At 42.1% G+C, this 20,501-nt stretch overlaps 2 protein-coding genes across 4 annotated transcripts in view; one reads left to right on the top strand and one right to left on the bottom strand.

The window, feature by feature from the left end:
- Positions 1-655: 655 nt before the first annotated feature.
- Positions 656-17,612, top strand: EEF2KMT (eukaryotic elongation factor 2 lysine methyltransferase). 2 transcript variants are annotated; one of them, XM_069985396.1, is made up of 9 exons: positions 656-726; positions 2,263-2,379; positions 3,019-3,075; positions 4,295-4,375; positions 5,895-5,996; positions 11,370-11,503; positions 12,681-12,952; positions 14,292-14,441; positions 17,200-17,612. In XM_069985396.1, exons 2-9 carry the CDS (start codon positions 2,263-2,265, stop codon positions 17,304-17,306), a joined length of 1,020 nt encoding a protein of 339 aa, XP_069841497.1. In that variant the 5' UTR covers positions 656-726; the 3' UTR covers positions 17,307-17,612. The 2 variants fall into 2 exon arrangements, with proteins under 2 accessions (XP_069841497.1, XP_069841498.1); XM_069985397.1 differs by lacking the exon at positions 656-726 and adding an exon at positions 889-1,046.
- Positions 17,613-17,994: 382 nt separating this feature from the next.
- Positions 17,995-20,501, bottom strand: part of ALG1 (ALG1 chitobiosyldiphosphodolichol beta-mannosyltransferase) — a 29,873-nt gene continuing 27,366 nt past the window's right edge. For both annotated transcript variants that reach the window (XM_069983657.1, XM_069983658.1), the window contains one exon: positions 17,995-19,361. In XM_069983657.1, coding sequence (XP_069839758.1) covers positions 19,221-19,361 — 141 coding nt within the window. In that variant the 3' untranslated portion in view covers positions 17,995-19,220. The remainder of the gene's footprint in view (positions 19,362-20,501) is intronic.

Genomic DNA, 20,501 nt, shown 5'->3' with positions numbered 1-20,501 from the left:
GCTTTTAAAAAATTAAAACTTAAAAACAAAACAATAAAACGTTCCTTAAAATGGCTCTATTCCCATCCTTATAGCGCTTTTATCCTTTGGTCTATGGGGCTGTGTGAGGTTTCTGGATTTGATGTGATGAAAAATCAGCAATTTTGCACTTTGGTGAGTTTTTGTGCTTACGCCGTTTACTGTGCGAGATTAGGAAAGTGATAACGTAATACTTTGGGCGATTAGGTGTGCGGCGATACCAAATACGTTTATTTGTTTATATATTTTTATTTAAAAAATGGGAAAAGGGGGGTGATATATTAATAAAATGGGAAAAGGGGGGGGATTTATTAATAAAATGGGAAAAGGGGGGGGATTTATTAATAAAATGGGAAAAGGGTGATTTATTAATAAAATGGGAAAAGGGGGGTGATTTATTAATAAAATGGGAAAAGGGGGGTGATTTATTAATAAAATGGGAAAAGGGGGGTGATTTATTAATAAAATGGGAAAAGAGGGGGTGAAGTTGTTTAGCGAAAAAAACCCAGCAATAAACAGTGTTGTGTGTGAACAGCGCAAGACAGGAAGGATGCGTTTTCTAGCATTCACAAAGAGAAAAACATACTACCTACAGCAAAACATCAGCGTCTGACTCCTCCTACCCATGTGACCGATCACATGATCATGACGTAATTACAGGTCCTTTATCCCTGCCGCACCCGGCCGGGGCGCTGCTCAGTGAGCCGGGTAAGGTGCGGGCGGCGCTGTAGACACGTGGTCTGTGGGGCTGGATTCACGGGGGACCCCTGAGCACGTTACCATAGAGACGAGTCACTGTGTGGTCAGGACATTCTGCCTAGGTGCTGCTGACTGACTGCAGCTTGTCAGCGGCTGTATGTGCGCACTGGTGCAGTGCTATAGGCTGCCCCCCTGTGGCTGCTCTCTCTAAGGGCATTCTACCTTCGCATCTATAAAGCTGTGTAACCTTCCGCCAGTGTGAAGGGCACAATCGCCGTGGGTCCGGTTGCCATAGCGATATCCTGCCGCCCAGCGAGTTCCTTGCACAGGTGCTGTAGCTGAGGATCAGGGGCTGTCCTTGGTTTTCTAGTAGATTGGGACTAACTTTCTAGCTGGAGGCAGCCTCTTTATAAGAGACCTCCTGTATGAGGCAGAGCCCTGCACCCTGCCTATGTTATATCTGCTCTACAGCAAAGGGCTCAGTGTGGAGTGTCTATTACTAGTGTTATCACTATACAAATAGGACAGCATGCTGTAATATCTCAAAAACCAACAGAGACCAATTTATTTACTTTATTAAAAAAAAGTCCAGTACTTATCAGCTGCTGTATGTCCTGCAGAAAGTAGTGTATTTCCAGTGTGACACGGTGCTCTCTGCTGCCACCTCTGTCCATTTCAGGAACTGCTTAGAGCAGTACCAAATACCCATAGAAAACCTCTTCTGCCCTCCCGACTGGAAATAATACATCACTTCCTGCAGGACATACAGCAGCTGGAAGACTTGAGATTTTTTAATAGAAGTAAATTAAAAATCTCTGGCACCAGTTGATTTAAAAGCTTTTTATTTTATTTTAAATTAGCGTATACTAGAAAAAAATCAGCCCAAGCATAGTCACTCACTAGGTGACTACCTTCGGCCCAATAAAGTGTATGACACCCGCTGCTGTACACCACTGTATAAGAAATCTGAGGGATACCTGTGATACCTGTGACAGACATCAAACATCCAGTGTGAACCTAGCTGAGTAAGGGTGCATGCACGATACGGAATATGTGCGTAAAGGACGTTGCGGATTCCATTGCTGGCCCCTGCTCGCAGGCGCGCACATCTTCTCCCGTGCCATAAACACCATTTTATGGCTGGGCCAATTCCACCGTCCGGAATCCATCTGTGCCTAGAATGGAGTCTACGGCACAGGCAGAGATGCGCACGCCCGCGAGCAGGGGCCAGCAACGGAATCCACAGCGGCCTTTACGCGCGTATTCCATAGTGTGCATGCACCCTTAGGCTCTTAGTACTATACACTGCACTTCTAGCCCCCCTCCAGATAGGAGATTAGGGGGTGCACGGTGACTTGTCTTAGTGCTCTCCATTGAGGGGGTTCGTTCTGGTAATAGGTTTATAGTGCATTGTAAATCATGACGCAAAATGTCCAGACAGTAGTAAGTGAAAGGTGCAGAAGATACATCAAAGCTTGATGTCAAAACCTGACATTTATGAGACTTAATATTAAAAACTGCTCTTAAATATAAATTTCCTTATAGATGGATCTTCAGCTGCCGTCCGGTGATCAATTTATGGACGCCACACAGGCCACTATGTGTGACACCTTCCAGCGAGACTTTTTGTGTTGCAGACGTATCGGATCCCTGCCATGGAAGGTAAGCATTAGGAGGAGGAGGAGGATATCAGACATTGGTTCTAATTCACTAAAACAAACATTTTGTGGCGCATCTAGGCCACGCCACTTTTTTCCAGAAATCCTGTCCTTTTACTCTCAGACCACAGCCCTTTTCTTACACCTGCTCTGTTTTTACTTTCTCATTGTAATATTCTTTTAATTTCTTTGCGCACTATTATGGTGCCAACCTTATTAACTAACAAAATGAAAAATTAGAAAAAAACTATCATTGGTGACCCGATTTGTACATTGTTGCCCACAGCACAGCTCTCAGCACCCACCTGCGAAATGACATTGAAGGAAATAATTCTCTATTAATGACTGCAGATGCTGCTATAAGAAGTTAGAAATAGAGCCGGGACCCCAGCATCCCTCTTTAGCCCCACAGAGAGCTCACGCAGTACAGTGTATTAAAGGGGTAGTGCGGCGCTAAACAATTATTCACAAAATAACACACATTACAAAGTTATATAACTTTGTAATGTATGTTATGTATGTGAATGGCCCCCTTCCCCGTGTCCTCATCCCCCCCCCAACTTTGTAATGTGTGTTATTTTGTAAAAAAATTGTTTAGCGCCGCACTACCCCTTTAATGAAATATTACATTTCTCTTCTCCAGGACCTGGCTCATCAGTTGACCCTACAACCATTATTGGCTCTTTGTATTTTGGAAAAGGTAAAACATACCTCTGTTTGTGAATAACACAACTGCATGCTGGGTAATTGCAGATATCCTTTACATGTCAGGCTGTTTACATCACTCTTGTGCTGTATACTGCCATTATACAGTAAAAAAAATAGCTATTCTGAGGTACAGTATATGACAGCATGTCTGCGGTGCAGCCATAGAATTGAATTAGCCCACGTTCTGTACTAGGGACTATGTTGTATATATTTTATTTGTAGGACATACAGTGTAGTCTACCACACTTTTTGTTCCATCATATAACAGACAAAACGTAGTCACAAGTAGACTGACCTGTTAATCTGTTGCTACATTACGAGCTTACAGGTATATACTTCAGTATACCTTATTAATGGAATTCCGATGGCATACAGCCAAGAAGTAATGTGAACAGCCACCAATCATGAGACAAGCTTACAGCTTTATTTTAGTTTCTGATGGTATACAGCAAAGACAGCTGAACTCTGTGATTGTATATCTTTTGAAGATTACGTTTTTTAATGTGAATGAAAGTCAATGCATACACAGTATATAGAAAGCCGGCACCACTGTACACAACAATATAGCAATCAGGTGCAACACGCGTACACATCTATTCTATACCCGGCCACCTCTGCAGATGCATTAGATCCTTGTTCAGTGGGGTGTACACCCTTTATCTCAGGGTCTTGTTTGGCATGTTTTTAAATGTTTTTAATGTTTTTGGTTGGGCTGTATCACTAATAAAGTATATGTGTGCACATCCCTATATACAGTACATACTTATTTATTCTTCTCTTTTACAATAGTGAATAAAAGTCAGTCTGGGGCTGTATTTGTGTATTTCCATAATACTTGGTTATCAAAAAACCCGGCTTGATGTTATTCAATAAAAACCTTCATTATTTATATCCAGGGGATGAAAATCTTTGCGTTGTCATATAGTGGTCACACAGGTTCACAGGTGCATCTTGGATACAACTACTGTGTGATCAGTCCTGTGGTGGTATGTTTGTCATATGAAACTAGAAGAGTTCTTGGTAGCATTGGGTTGTTTTTGCCATATAGTCAGGTAGATAAATATGCTGTAGATACATATGCTGTTATATAGCTGACTAGGAAAGTTTAGATTTGCAGCCCCTTGAGGGACAGAACAAGTCCAGTCTGTTTTTTTTTTCTTTGCTAGACTATAGGTTTCCTGGTTACTAATGGACACCTTTCTTCTTTGTAGACTGTCAAACACCCAGTGTGCAAAAAGTATCCACCATCGTTACAGTACAGAAGACTATTCCTGTCTGAGCTGATTAAAAAGGTGACTCATCAAGACAATGTGATAGGGAACCATTGCAGAGGCAATATATGGCCACTTGGAGACAGGTCCTCTTCAGTATAAAAGAGGTTTGTCAGGGTAAATAACCCTTTAAGGTCCCATGGCATATCGATACACCATGGGAGTGTCGTCACTTAAGGATCCATGCTGTACCAGTACACCATTAAGTTCATGGGCTCAATGAAGCAGGTTCAAGAGCTGAACTTTCTTCATAGGGAGTGAGGACTGGCTGCTAGAAGCTGGGCCCTCACCGTCATTGACGAGCAGTAGTGATTGCGCTGCCTGTCAGTGACGGGCATCAGAGTTCCTGCCACTGTCTGATCGAGAACCCGGCAGTGTGACTGCAGGAGTCCCAAAAATTTTCCCTGCCTGCCGGAGGTCAAATACATACTGCAGTGCAGAACAATTGGCGATCTTCTCATAGAGTCTGCCTCACACTTTTTTTTAAATACTGGTCTTTAATCCCCGCTCCAGGTGTCCAGTAAGTAGGCATGGGATCCTCCTTCCAGCCACTTATGCTTGATTGGCATCCTGAGCACTAGGAACTTAATACAAAGGATGCTTCACACTCTGGGTGATACAATTGACAAGGCAACCATACAACGCCCAGCAAGTTCCATGCACAAGCCTTTTTCCTATCAGTAGGACTTGTACAGGGGACTCACAGGGCGTTGTACAGTTGCTTTGGCAACCTGACCACTGTACAGCATCTCTTCACTCCAATCTTTGCAGAACAGGCAGAAGAGCAATGCTAAAGTTCCTTTTTTTTGCCTATATAGTGCACAAACTTACTATATTTAATCCTTCAGTGCCATCTGTTTCATTCCAGCACAGCTGGATCCATGTGTTACTTTACTGTAACCAGGTCATGTAATCACCAGCCTCTGAAAAACAGAGGATTTGTGTATAGCATGTGGATGTGCGGCCATGCCACATCTATGTATTACATGGACAGCCGTTAAAGGGGTACTTCTTTTTTCATAATCGCCGTGGACGGGGTGGCTGAAAACAGTAACATACACTTACCTCCCTGTCTCCAAGGCTGCCACCCACATCCAGCTGCTCTGGTCTTTGGCTGTTTCCTGGTCTGAGACGAGACTTGAGACATGACGTGAGCCATTCAGTGGCTGTAGCGGTGTCTCAGACCAGGAAGCAGCTAGAGAAAAAATGGCCCATTTGGCAGCGGGTGCCAACCTTGGCAGCTGCTGTCTACAAGGGGTTGTCTCCTCGGTTATATCTCTTTATTGTAAATCATTATTTTAGAGTCTAAGTGCTCTTTACGTTTGCTGTCATCCTTAGCTGTGGGCGAGATGGATTGTCCTTATGTTCTGCTATTTTCTACATATTGCTTCTGAATAATACAAGTAAATTTCTCTGAGTGTACAACTGCATTGTTTCTATTAGAATAGGAAGCTGCATGGTGAAGACAGATTATCTTATGAGAATTATACATGTTGAAGATAATATTACAGTAGTAATTTTCATGCTTTATTCTCTGCAGCATGAATGTACAGGAGCAGAACCTCTGGATGATTTATATAGTGCATTGGCTGAAGTCTTAAATTCAGAAGAGACTGCAGTTTGCTATAAAAGTTACTGTTTGGTAAGTGCTGTATTGTACACTAATGGGAAGAACAATAGGATGATCGGGATCCTTACTGTAGAGATGAATTTTCATGTGTTCAGCTGTTAAGAACAATCATAGTGATTGTGATGTTCATGCCCATAACTGTTATCAGTGTTGCTGGTTTCTTCCTGATGCAGCATACTTCTGGCCATGCTGTACACAGCGGAACTTTAACACTATTTCCATTGTAGATGTTTATGATGCATGCATGTGTGCTTGGTTGGTTTTAGGAATCTCACAGAAGTAAATAGAGATTCCCCATGTAAGCGCAGCTACCTCTCAGTTCACAGTGACTGCTTGAGTAGGTAGGGCGAAAGTCACAGGACCTACCATACTGGGGACTGATGATGGTCCACATATATCAGATATTTATGGCATATCCTAACTGCAAGACAATGTGTGTTGTATATTTGGCCACTTGTCCTTGTCAGCTGTTATATTTAGGGAAAAACTAGAAGAGAATTTTGCTGTTACATACTTGAACACATAGGCAACATTAAAGTGTCACTGTCGTATTTTTATTTTTTTTGCAGAAATCAATAGTCCAGGCGATTTTAAGAAACTTTGTAATTGGGTTTATTAGCCAAATCTGCCATTATCTGCATGTAAAAAGCCTTTTCCCAGGTCCCCCCCTCCTTCCTCTTTTTCATCCACTCTGAAAAATCTGAAAATTGTGACTTGTTGCAGGAGACGTCCCCTGTCTGCTCTAGGGAGAGGGGAGGGGGGAGGAGGAAGGAGGGAGTTAGCCGGCAGCAGAAAGCAGATAACAGAGGATTACAGGCACAGAGCTGGGTGACAGCTGTAATCCGAGCTCAGACAGGTCACTGGTGACTGTCACAGGAGATATCCCGTGAGGGATTTGTAGATTAACTCTTTGTTGTCCTGTTTTGGTCTTTTCTTTAGCTCTCTCCATAGGAGAACAATGAAGACAGGGGGGAGAGCTTCAAACTGCTTTTTCATGATAAAAATGCATTTTTCGGATAATAAACCCAATTACAAAGTTTCTTAAAATCGCCTGGACTATTGATTTCTGCAAAAAGAAATTTCACGACAGTGACACTTTAAACATCACTGTGAAAACCTGTGGCACTTTAAAAGTGATAAAAACACCCTACAACACCTTTTGCAATTACTTTCCAAGGCCTTTCTCTCAGAGGTGGTAATGTAGATAGACATCTATTACAAAGAAGGCCCAGTGAATCTAACATCTGAGGACGCTGTATTCTATGGGCCTCAATCCCTCTCCTTCGCCTCTTTTATCTGATATAAATTCTTGCCTATGTCTGTCTATTGATAGGATTCAGATTTACTATCAGTATATCCACAGTAGCCAAAGCAACACACCTATTTAGTATATCCACATAGTATCAGTTATATGATCCTGGACCATAGAGCACAATCATGTTAAGACTAAAATACACTACAGTGGTACCTCGGTAACTTGGATTGAGAGCGTTTTGCAAGAAGAGATCACATTTTTTCAAAATTGTAACTTGGTTTAAGAGCATTGCTTTGGTTTAAAGTGTCACTGTTGTAAAATTTTTTTTTTTTTTTTTTTTTTTTTTGCAGAAATCAATAGTACAGGTGATTTTAAGAAACTTTGTAATTGGGTTTATTAGGAAAATATGCCATTATCTGCATTCAAAAAGCCTTTTCCCAGGTCCCCCCTCCCTCCTCTCTCTCATCCACTGCTCATTATCAGGAAATCTCGACTGTTTTACATCATTCGGATCTTGTCTGTTCTATGAAGAGGGGAGGGGGAGGAGGAGGAGGAAGATTAGGCAGCAGAGAACAAAGGATTACACAGCAGGGAGCCGCTGAAAGCCCCTACTCAGTGGTCAGAGAGGTCAGTGCTGAGTCAGAGGAGAGAGCCTGGTGATATAGCTGTAAATTAAATCTTTGGTGTCCTGTTTTGGTGCCTCATCTCCCTCCACTCGTCATAGAGAACAATAAAGACAGGTGGGAGAGCTTCAAATTACTTTTTCATGGTAAAAATGCATTTTTCGGCTAATAAACCCAATTACAAAGTTTCTAAAAATTGCCTGTACTATTGATTTCTGAAAATAAATAAATAAATAAAAAATAACGACAGTGACACTTTAAGAGCTCCCTGTACTGGGTGGGAGGGAGGGGGAGTGGGGGACAACGTCATCTGCATAGAGGGGTTTACAGCACTGTACTCAGGACCCAGGAAGTCCCTCACCTTCCAAATCATAGCAGATCCACTTTAGGCTGGGGCTAGGACTGTGGAGGTAATCTCTTAATAGCTGTAACGCTGGACAGAGAGTCCTGTATTTATGTGCACTCACATGTCCTGCTCATTCCTTCCTGCAGTCTCTGTCAGCCCTTGTGTTTCCCACCTTTCAATTCCTGCTATAATATGCCTGCACTTACACTCAGCTATACACACTGCTGCTATATAAAAGTTTCTGTTATTGTCCTCCTGCACAGCGCTGTGATTCTCATTTCCTGATTGGTCCATGCTGACCCCTCCCCCCTTCCCCATTGCTGTCATGTGACCACACAGACCTTTGACAGCAGCCCTGCTTCTCTATTGTAGTCTGTTGTACTACGCTTCTGCATTATGGGGATCTGCAGTTCCATCCTGTATCTACAAACTGCTGATGTTTTTCAGTCTTATGCACTTACTATACATTATACTCCACATGCTGATTGCTATACTGTACTGTAACTTATAATATAACATTTTCAGGTGTTTCTGAATGTTTGTTTCATTTCTTTTACATGTTATTCAGAATAAAAAAAATCATTATTTTGGGGGTGTGGAACCAATTGTCTGCATTTCACAGATTTCTTATGGGAAAATTTGCTTTGGTATAAGAGTGGATTTGGATTACAAGCATGGTCCCAGAACGAATTATGCTCATAATCCAAGGCACCACTGTATATCTGTATCTGATTCCATATTACCTAATGGAACCAATTGCTGGATCCTATTCTATATATAAACATTATTTTATTATTTACTACCATATTTTTTCTTATATCAGCTATTACCCAGGTTCTATGATATTATTGCCCTTGTTTGATTTTATTTCTTTTCACATAGTTTCATGGCCTAGCATAGGAAAAGTAAAAGAATGATTGCTTGTTATGCCTTCAGTGTGTGAATAGTCGATAGTCTGCTGCAGTGTAAAAGGAAATTGCAGCGAGGGGAAAGCTTGGTTCCCTGGCACATTGGGCCATGAATACAATGACAGGCATAACAGATCAGACTCTGCCTCAGGTCTCTCTTGACCAGGATATCAAAGGCCTCTGTCAGGTGTACAGTCGCCCTGGCTGCCATCCGGACTTTGTGGGCTGACCACAACATCTCTATAGTGTTAACTGTCAGCATTGGAGCTTGGCCATGACTGACAGCCAGGACCTACCACAAATGGCACGGTCACTGCTTCTGTGCATGTTGCAGCAGCGTTAAATAACTGTGCAGCCCCTAGCAACCAATCAGATTCCACTTTTCATTCCTCACAGAATCTTTGGAAAATGAAAGGTGGAATCTGATTCTGAGCCAGTTTCACTTTACACCATGTTTGATAAATCTCCCCCTTTGTTTACTCTAGTTTTCTGGTAAAAGCATTGATAAATTCCCCCCCATTAACTTATATGTTTACATGAAAGAAAAAAAAAAGGGATTGTAAAAACAGATGCTGTTGTATGCCATACTGCAGGATCGGTTTTCTATTGACTTCTCTAGAATCCGCCCATTTCTCACCACTGACACTGCTCAGACTCTGACTGTCGCCTTGATCCATTCCCGTCTTGACTACTGTAACTCCCTACTAATCGGTCTTCCTCTGTCTAAGCTCTCCCCTCTCCAGTCTATCCTGAATGCAGCAGCCAGACTCATCTTCCTCTTCAGCCGCTATACCGATGTCTCTCCTCTGTGCCAGTCACTGCACTGGTTACCCATTAAATCCAGAATCCACTTCAAGCTCCTCACCCTCACCTATAAAGCTCTACACAACTCTGCCCCTCCATACATCTCCTCCCTCATCTCCACCTACCATCCTTCCCGTGCTCTGCGCTCTGCAAATGATTTAACCTTAACATCTTCCATAATCAGAACATCTCATTCCCCCCTCCAAGACTTCTCTCGTGCTGCACCAATTTTCTGGAACTCCCTACCCAAACACATCAGACTCATACCCAATACCCACAGTTTCAAGCGTGCCCTGAAGACTCATCTCTTCAGGCTCGCTTATAACGTTCCCTAAACTGTTTCCCCCTTCTGTTGTTTCCCTTGCTCTATCTCTGACGGTTCCTGCACTTTATATGTTTACCTGCATCAGACATTGGCGTTGTTACTGGCTCATCCTGTAATTCTAATTATGTACAATGGCTGGACCATGGACAAATAAAGCACTTATGCCTGGTGTCAACGAAAATTATAGTCTGTAAGCTCCAACGAGCAGGTCTCGTTTATACTCTGTATTTTGTATTTTTGTTATTTTTATTTACTATGTTCTTATTTATTCCAATTTAACTGCGTATTATGTACCTCTGTACTGTATGCATTGAAAAAAAAAAAGCGCTGCGGAATCTGTTGGCGCTATACAAATAAATTTATTATTATTTATTATTATTACATTATTTAAAAAAAAAAAATTAACAGAAAAATATGTTTTTCTTTCCTTAACGTACACCAAGACATGGCTGCCCACATTTTTCTGTTAAATGTTAAACATACTGAAACTGATACAGTGAAAGGAAGGTGAAAAGTATAAAGCTGTACACGTATTTTCCTTCATTCATGTATATGCAGTAGAAAGGAGGTGTCTGGGGTGCATGTTTGTTTGTTTTTACATGATGAATTGCAATATGTAGAGGTTACCTGTGAGTGAATAGGAATTAAATCCCGCTAAATCACTGAATGGTTCCAGCCTGTCCTCATGCTGTCATTTTGTGTTAGTTCTTCCCCATTGATAAAGCATAAAATAACCCATATCACAATAAGTTGTGTATTTTTATTTGGTGTAATCACCTTATAGGTAAGAGAAATGACTTCCTAGTAGTGAACACAGTTTCAGTACATGTGTTCCACATGACAAGCAGACAACAGGCAATGCTTGGTTGCTTTCCTCTCAGTAACAAGGATACGGCTGCACTGCAGTGTAATGAATCAAGCTTTCTACGTTGTGTTAATGACTTAAAGGAAAAGGAAGGATCTTCCAGTTAGGAATTTCAGCAGTTCTTGTTCTGCAGTGTTAACACATACAATGCTACAAGCAGTATCCGTACATGCTTTCTGATCATCTAAATAAATGCCGCCACATGGGGCTCCAGGCTATAACTTTTCACTGTAATACAGATGCAGCATTTGTTTTGCAGCCCACAGGGGACCTTATTACGTTATCTGAAAATGCGGCAATAATCTCAGAAGGAACCACAGGCCTAGTGACATGGGAAGCCGCTCTTTTTTTAGCCGAATGGGCGATTGAACACAATGATATCTTTAATAATCGGTAAGAAAAGTTTTCTATTCCTTCCCCACCTATAATCTACCATATGCTTATAAATAAATGAAGTACCCACTATACATTCATACTTGCAGCATGCTACTATTTGTTTAAGAAATCAACATCTCACATTACTGCTGTGTTTTTAATGTGCTCTATCGATGTCTATGGGGATTTGACCATCAGTGCACAAGCACAGAAAAGCAGTCATAATTTAGTAGAAGTGTAAAAATAATAAACATGTTCATTATTAACACTTTAATTTTCACTCAAAATTACATCTGTATTTTAGTATTGTTTTACTGCTAGATGGGCTGAGAAATCTGTTCCATAAAGCTGAATGGAGATGTTTCTGCAGCAAGTACAAGCCCTTTTTAAAGCGAATTATACAGTCATTACATTCACTTTAAGTTTTGCACAGGAATAGAACGGCACTGGCGCAGGGATGCCGGTGCCGCTGTCCTTTCTTTTTAAAACCGCGGCCTGGTTCCCATGCATGGCATCGGTCTACTACTGAGCACCGACCCGGGCTGAAGCACTGGAGGCGGGCTGGCTGGCCCTCAGTGGGAAGAAACCATCGCACCTCTATGACGCAGCTCTATTAGAAGCAATGGAGCAGCCTCAGTGGGGCAGTGGTTTCTTCCCAATGGGGGCAGGCCAGCCTGCCTCCAGTGCTTCACCCCCAGCGGGAACAAAAAAAAGGAGCGCGGCACCGGCATCTATTCATGTGAAGTCACTTAAAGCAAATGTACTGATGGTACATTTGCTTTAAGATTAACCAAACACCCCACAAGGCCTGCCATGTTTGTAATGCTGTAAACGCATTGTCAAGCCAACACAATTCAAAAACTGACTGTTCGCTTGCTGCCTTATACATCTGATATTTTTTAGGGTATGTGCACACTGAGGAAATTTGATGGAAAATCTGTTGCGGAATTCACCACTCGTGGACTGTGGCGGGCGTGTCTCCGCCCGTGTCATAGACTCCATTCTATGCAGGGGCCGAATTCGCCCATGCATAGAATAGAGTATATGACGTGGGGGGACGCGTGTGAGCGGTGAATTCCACAATGGATTTTCAGGCAAATTTCCTCAGTGTGCACATAACCTTAGGGGGGGAAAATAGATGGAGGAATTCTGTATTTGGAGTGGTCAAAGTTTAACATTGCTCTCATGTTTTGAGAACAATTCTAGAACTTGGGAGTGGAATTGGTCTGACTGGACTGGTCATATGCAAGAGCTGTTATCCCAAGAAATACACCTTCAGTGACTGTCACCAGAAAGTGCTTCAGCAGCTCAAAGAAAACATCCGGCTCAATGGCTTTAAGCTGGAGGAAGAGCATTCAGTTACCAGTGAAAAACCGAAGACTCTTCTTTCAGTAACTGACCTAGACTGGGAATCGGTTACAGAACATAAACTTCTAAAACTGGATGCTGACCTAGTGATTGCGTCAGGTACCATAGAAATAAAATGCTATTTTACATCAGTGGCCTAGGTTTATCAATTGGTCTGAAATTTTTATTTTTTATTGTATTTCCATATTGTGACCTCTGTAACTTTATTTTTCCATCTACAGAGCTGTCTAAGCTGGGAAAAGGGTATCTATTTTAATTTTATTTAAAAAAAATGTTAACTTTTTTTTTTCTCTCTTAGTCTCTTGGAGACTTTACTATGCAATCACTTGCTTACTTATACCATACACTACAAAGCCTATGCATTGCACTGTACTCATTTTATTGTTCTAGCACAACTTGTCATGGCAGCCACAGAAGCCAATAGAAGGCCCCCCGACTGCCATCACAGCTGATCAGCTTCAAGCATGTAACCGCCTAGATGCGATGGTAGCTGTTGCCCATGGCGTCTAGAGCAGTCATGTCAAACTCTGGCCCGTGGGCGCTACTATTTTTTGCCCGCCATGCTTTTCCATTGCTGTGCTAAATCTGGCCCTTCTGACGTTGCAGCAGATTATAATATGGGTGGTCTGGATGGTCGCTCAGACCGCACATATTATAAACTCTTAGGCCACAGACTACTATATAAAAGACTATTTTAGGGACTGGCTTCTATACAAGACACTATTAGGAAGGGCTGGCTACTTTTTAAGACTATCGAAGAGGGCTGGCTACTATATAAGAGACTATTGGGAGGGCTGTATGCTATATAAGAGACTATGGGAGAGGGTTGGCTACTATATAAGACTATGGGAGAGGGCTGACTACTAAATAGGAGACAATGGGAGAGGGCTGGCTACTATGTATGACACTATTGGAAGGGCTGGCTACTTTATGGGACGCTATCGGGGGGCTGGCTACTATATTGGGCACTATTAGGTGTGCTGGCTACTATATGGGTCACTATTGGGAGGGCTGGCTACCATGTGGGGCTCTAATAGTAGGCCTAGCTAGTATGTGGGTCACTATGGGGGGGGGCTACTACATGGGGTACAATTATGAGATTACCTACTGCTTGAGGGATATAATGGGTAACTACCATGTGGGGACAATTACTTTAGGGTAGGCAGTGCCAGAAACGCCACATGCACTTTTCATTAAATATTAAGATTGGCCTGCAACTTTTTAAAATTTATTTTTGTCCCACTGTGTATTTGAGTTTGACACCCCATATCTAGAGGGTAAGATGGAATTGAGTGAACTTTAATACCAGTCATTGACAGCAGGTAAAATGGCCAAGGCAACATACATTTCCTATTGAGTGACACTTTTGTTTCTGAATATGAACTTGAGAATCTGCATTGCTGCAGGCCAAGTTAACAGTATGTTTTATTGTATCTAGATGTTGTGTATGATCCAGATATTGTAACCTCATTTACAAAAATATTGAGGAAACTTTTCCATTATACAAAACCTGGGAATGGCCTGGAAGTTTTGGTAGCATCAACTATTCGTAACCCTGAAACATACAGACTATTCCAGAAAACCTTAGGTAAGTGATTTCTAAGAATTATGACAATGATGGGCTGCAGTTGCTTCTTTAACATTTTGTAAGTATGCAGCATAATAGAAATGACCTGGCGGACAGATTGTAATAGCTTGCACCAGTCTTAAAGGGCACAGTAATTGAATCCTTAACTTATACGGTAGGTTGTAAAATATTTCTGCACTGTTAATATGTATGATTGGTTTCTAGGATTAACACAAACCTATCTATGCTATATATAAGATCATAAAAGACAATGGTCCTCCATTAAAGGGGTATTTCCTGGTGTCCCCTAGCAGCACAACAGATGGGAGTGTTTCCGCACCTGTGAGCCGGACACAGGAATATTTTAATGAAATTAATTATACAGTAAAGATAGTGACCTTCCCTCAGGTATATAGCTACCTCTGCGCTAAGGACTAGATGTGAACAAATTCTTGCAACCTGGAATGCTCCACATTGGACCCCTAGCCATAGGCCTGGCTGTTTCTTCATCTCTGCTCAGAACAAGAAGTTATTTTTTTCCCCTGTGACTGCAGAGTTAGACCCCAGCTCCCTGGAGCTGTATTGCAGGATACTTACTTCATGTTCTACCACAGTATGGATTCTAGTCTGCAGTTTTGTAGGCCGCCATGGTGTAGCCCGGTGAGTCTGTGGACCAGAGATGACGACATGGGTGTACTTTGGTAACCTGTGAATTGGAGTGGATACCTCACCAATTTTTGACACCTTTCCCGCTTGTTTACACTGCTTCTAGCCGCATATTCAAACCTTTACAAATGATCCCAGTTTAACACCATGGAAACTGCATTGCACCTCAGAATCAACTGCCAGTTACTGGCTTGATTTGCATAGAAAATACAGTATCTTTCTTTCTGCCTATCTAAAAAAAAAAATCTCATATATACATGTAGATGGATAATCTCCTTTCCCCTATACTACTCAGGAGAGGCTGTTTACCCGCCCTTAGACAGGTGATCACAGTGGTGGGTGGGGTTCCAGATGAGGTGTTGAAATTCTTTTACAGCTAACCCTTCTTCACCATCATCTGTTAGTGGAGTCTCAGGAAACTCCCAAACACTTTTTATACCAACGACCAAACCTTCCACAAGCAAGGAACCCGTTTCTTTATAATTACTCACTTTACTTAGGTCAGAAGTTCCTATATAAATGGGTGAGGTTGCTGTCTTAATTGCATAATGAATTTCCTATGTCCTCCTGTTTCCAGGGGGTGGAAACAACACCTCAACCCCACACCTCCCTTTTGTGTGTACGTATATATGTGTAATAGCTATATACCAGCCAGACCACTGCTTTTGGAGCAAAGTACTGGTCGTAATCTAGATGACGAACCATTAAAGGAAATCTGTCAGCTCCTGGGCCCTACCTAAGGTGCTGACAGTGTGCTGTAGTTAGCAATCCCCTAGTGAGCATGGTGACTTTGTTTGTAATCCACTGCATAGAAAATTACCAAATCTCACCACACCTTCCTCTTCATGAATAATTCTGCTCAGCTGTCAGCCAATGTCTGTGATTGCAGATCTGTAGGCAGTTTATGTCTGAAAGAAACACTCAGATATAGTTGAATCTCTAAACCCATATGTGTCGAAGCTGTAACTCACCAGTCTAGAGGCCTGCCGACAGTTTGGTCTCTGGTTCAAATCCCCTGATGGAAATTAAATAGGTCTTTTTTTTTCTCATTTTGCCAGTGTTTTGCAACCAAAACCAGGAGTGGATTGAAAACAGAGAGGCAATGTTCAAACACTGTTGCAATTGAATTTATGGCAGCCACTTAATGGCAAATAATTACTGTTTTTTTAAAACGGCCGATATTTGCCATTGTGAAGGCTATCTGCTCAATTTCAACAGTGTTTCTATAGCCTATGTTTTTAATCCATTCCTGGTTTTGGTGTGTGAACATAGCCTTACAAATGATACAATACTGAGAAAAAGAAAAAAAAATGTAAAGACCTCTATTTCGTTTCCTTCAGGGAATTTGAACCAGAGAATAAACTGTTGGCAGGTCTGTGGAGAGATTGTCCCTAGACCACAGCTCCAACGGATTTGGGCAGAGAGATTTAACTATATCTGAATTACTCTTATCGGCTCCATTTACACAGAAAGATTGTCTGCCAAAGATTTGAAGCCAAAGCCAGGAATGGATCTTTCTGTGTAAATGGACCCTAAGACATTAACTGCCTACAGAGGACTGGTCTGCAATCAGACACTGGCTGACAGCTGAGCAAGCAGGAGGTCAGGCAGCATTAATTATTCATGAAGAGGAGGCAGGAGTGGTGAGGCGGCAAAGGTGTGGCACAAACAACTCCTCTTTGCCTTTTCAGTACAGTAGGAGACGTGAGATTGTGCATAATCCACTGCACGGAAAATTACCAAATTTCACCATGCTCACTAGGGGATTGCCAGCACATTAGCTAGGGCCCAGGAGCTGACAGATTTTCTTTAAGGGTAAATTCACGCGGGCGGATCCGCCGGGAATCACGCATGAAATCCGCAATACACGTATTAATAAGAATAATACGTGTATTGCGAATTAGCTGCGGCTTTTGTGCGTGAGACTCCCGGTGGATCCGCCCCTATGAATTTACCCTAACAATGGAAGGAAAAGAGCGGGCATATGGGAAGGAGACAAGTTAATATATTTGCTAAAATATTTAACCTGACGGGCCCTAAAAGTTTAAGTATATTGGTTGAGATACACAATTAAACTTTCAAAATGACTTTTCTTTTTTTCTTCTCCCACTAGATGACACTGGGATAAGATGGCAAGTACTTCCGGACCAAAAGAGGAACATATTTGCATATGATAGAAACTGTAAAGTAGAAATTCTAAAACTGACGTTACAAGTGTAACTATTTTAGCAGGAGGCTTTTAGTTGGGATGAGCGAATTTACAGTACTAGTGAAGGGCTTCACTAGATTCGGCAGGTCTGCTGATCAGCTGGCTACCATTAAACTCTGCTACAGGTGCCTGAAAAAATTGGATGCAGTCCTGCAGGAAGTTTCCCAGGACTGTATCCAGCTTTATCAGGCACCCAGAGTTGAGCACAGTTTAAAGGCAGCCGAGCCTAGCGCTTCGCTAGTACTATATATTCACTTATTCCTAGTTGTAAGTGGTGTACAGTAAATGCTAGTAATAAAGTACATTTTATATAACAACCATGGCTCACTTACCTGTTTTGTATTGCTCCTCACTAGAGATGAGCGAACCTTGAGCATGCTCGAGTCGATCCGACCCCGAACTTTCGGCATTTAATTAGCGGTGGCTGCTGAAGTTGGATAAAGCCCTAAGGCTATGTGGAAATCATGGATATAGTCATTGGCTGTATCCATGTTTTCCAGACAACCTTAGAGCTTTATCAAAGTTCAGCAGCCCCAGCTAATCAAATGCCGAAAGTTCGGGTTCGGATCGACTCGAGCCTGGTTCGCTCATCTCTACTACTCACATATACCCAATACACTTCTCCAGTAATCTCAGAGAATAGTAAAGGATTAGAGCTAGTCTCTGCTTTAATGTCTCTAAGTGCAGAAGGAAGCAGTACAGGATTATGGAAGAGATTTATTGAATAACATTGGCATGTTGGCTTGCACAATTCAAGGTCATAAACGTTACATCCAAATGAGGGTCCAACCATAATTGTCTTTGGAGGTGGGGTCTGGGTAATTAGGCTGTATTCGAACTTCACCACATTTGTGCAATTTGCAGTAAAGTAGCACAATTTCATAAACACCATGAGAGAGATTTATTAAACATGGTGTAAAGTAAAACTGGCTCAGTTGCCCCTAGCAACCAATCAGATTCCACCTTTCATTCCTCACAGACTCTTTGGAGAATGAAAGGTGGAATCTGATGGGTTGCTAGGGGCAACTGAGCCAGTTTCACTTTACACCATGTGTGAACACTGCTGAAGGAGTAGTGTTAAGCAAACCTGCCAAAAGCTTGGGTTCAGCAACGCTTGTCCAAACCTAAACACTTGGCATCTTGAGAAGCTGGATGTAGCACTAGGGCCGCCAAGAAAACATAAATACAGCCTATGACCATATCCATGTTTTCCAGCACTTCCCAGCTACCAGGAGTCAAATGCCAAGAGTTTGTGTTCAGACAAACGTTGCTAAACCCAAACTTTGTTCAACACTAATTATGAATACAAATTACATTTCTAAACAGCACTCTTCCAAGACTGACATCTTTTACATTTTTGTCCATCTCATTGTACTCCTAAATGCTCACAACATGCACACTCCCACCTTAAATGGTATACTTCCTAAACAGCCAGAGGAAGTGGAGCAGAACAGTTCAGACCCCAGACAACCCTAAGGTTTTATGCTTAGATAATATAGGAATCCAACACATGAAATATGTCAGAGCACACACATTGTAGCATTTTACTCACCAGACCATTCCACCATAACAGTCTAAATAAAGTCATAATAGCAGCTAACAACCCCACCCACAAATTATAACAGTGTACAGTTCAGCCAATGCAGATCCACATAGAAGTGTAATTGCCAGAACAGCTGCACACAACCATAGGTTCCTTTGTAGTTGGCCAACATAGATTCCCCATTTGGTCCTCCTCATTGTGATTTATGTAACAGGTTATAAGCAGATCTTTGGAATGCGGCATTGCCTCAGTATAAAAATTCAGAGAGAAGTCTCTCACTCTTCATCCAAGCATTTCAGCATTGGTCTCCATGGTGGTTAATGTCCTTAACAAGACGTTCTTTCTACTAACTGTGCTTTTTTGTAATGAAAGAAAAATGCTGCTAGAATTTACAATGGTCTCTAAATATTGGCAGAACAGTCTGATCCCAGCTTTCATCCCATCTTATTTGTTTCGACTTGTGAATGTTCCGCCGAAACAGTTTCAGCTTGCCTGAATTGCTTGTAAAGTCTTTGAACAACATCTGTAAAGCAATTTAATATAGTTAAAAATACAACTGAGGGGTATCTATATGTTAGTAGAAGCTTAGCCAATGTAATACACAGACTTATATAATTGAAACCTCCCACAAACTGAATACTACGAGACTAGAGATGAGCGAACCTCTAGCATGCTCAAGTCCATCCAACCCAATCATTTGGCATTTGATTAGCGGTGGCTGCTGAAGTTGGATAACGCCCTAAGGCTTAGGCTGCATTCCCACGTTCCGTGATCCTGACAGATCACGGACGTGGAATGCATGTACCGGAGACTGTATTCATAAGCGCCGTGCTGTAGTAACAGCACCGCACGGCTGATTTATTACAGCGCGGCGCTTATGAATACAGTCTCCCCCGCTCCCAGCATCTAATTACAGATGCTGTCCGGGCGTGGGAGGACTCCGGTACATGCATTCCACGTCTGTGATCAGTCAGGATCACGGAAAGTGGGAATGCAGCCTAAGTAGAAAACATGGATATAGTCATTGGCTGTATCCATGTTTTCCAGACAACCTTAGAGCTTTATCCAACTTCAACAGCCACCGCTAATCAAATGCCGAACGATCGGGTTCGGATGAACTCGAGGTTCGCTCATCTCTATACAAGACCCATTACAGAGTCTTAGGACCCTATTCCACGGGACAATTATCGTTCAGATTTTCGTTAAATCATTTGAATCTAAGCGATAATCGTTCGGTTGAATAACAGTTAACGATTAACGACTGAAAGAGAAATAGTTGATCGTTTAATAAGACCTGGACCTATTTTTATCGTTGCTCGTTCGCATTGCATAAGAAGTCAATCGTTCGCAGTAGTGATGAACGCAATAGCGACAAGACGACCGCAAGAACGATCATAACGATTATCGTTCCACGTAAGTGGGCAAACGATTTCAGATCTTTCTCAATAGCGATCATTTATAGTTAACTATTTTGCGAACAATAATCGTCCCGTGGAATAGGGCCCTTAGAGCAGGGTGGTGGGTCTTGCCTATTCCTAGTTTTATCACTTACTACAGAGTTCAAGTGACAAGCACAGGCACTGCATGGCAGGAGCTGCTACACACAGGCCAAAGATGACAATGTGCAGTGCCCAGCGCCACTGGAGCACTGGAAAGATGATGA

This window comes from Dendropsophus ebraccatus, chromosome 9, assembly GCF_027789765.1.
Source record: "Dendropsophus ebraccatus isolate aDenEbr1 chromosome 9, aDenEbr1.pat, whole genome shotgun sequence".
In the NCBI taxonomy this organism is placed as follows: domain Eukaryota; kingdom Metazoa; phylum Chordata; class Amphibia; order Anura; family Hylidae; genus Dendropsophus; species Dendropsophus ebraccatus.
The sequence above is the reverse complement of the archived record's forward strand: the minus strand, read 5'-3'. Positions and strand labels throughout refer to the sequence as shown.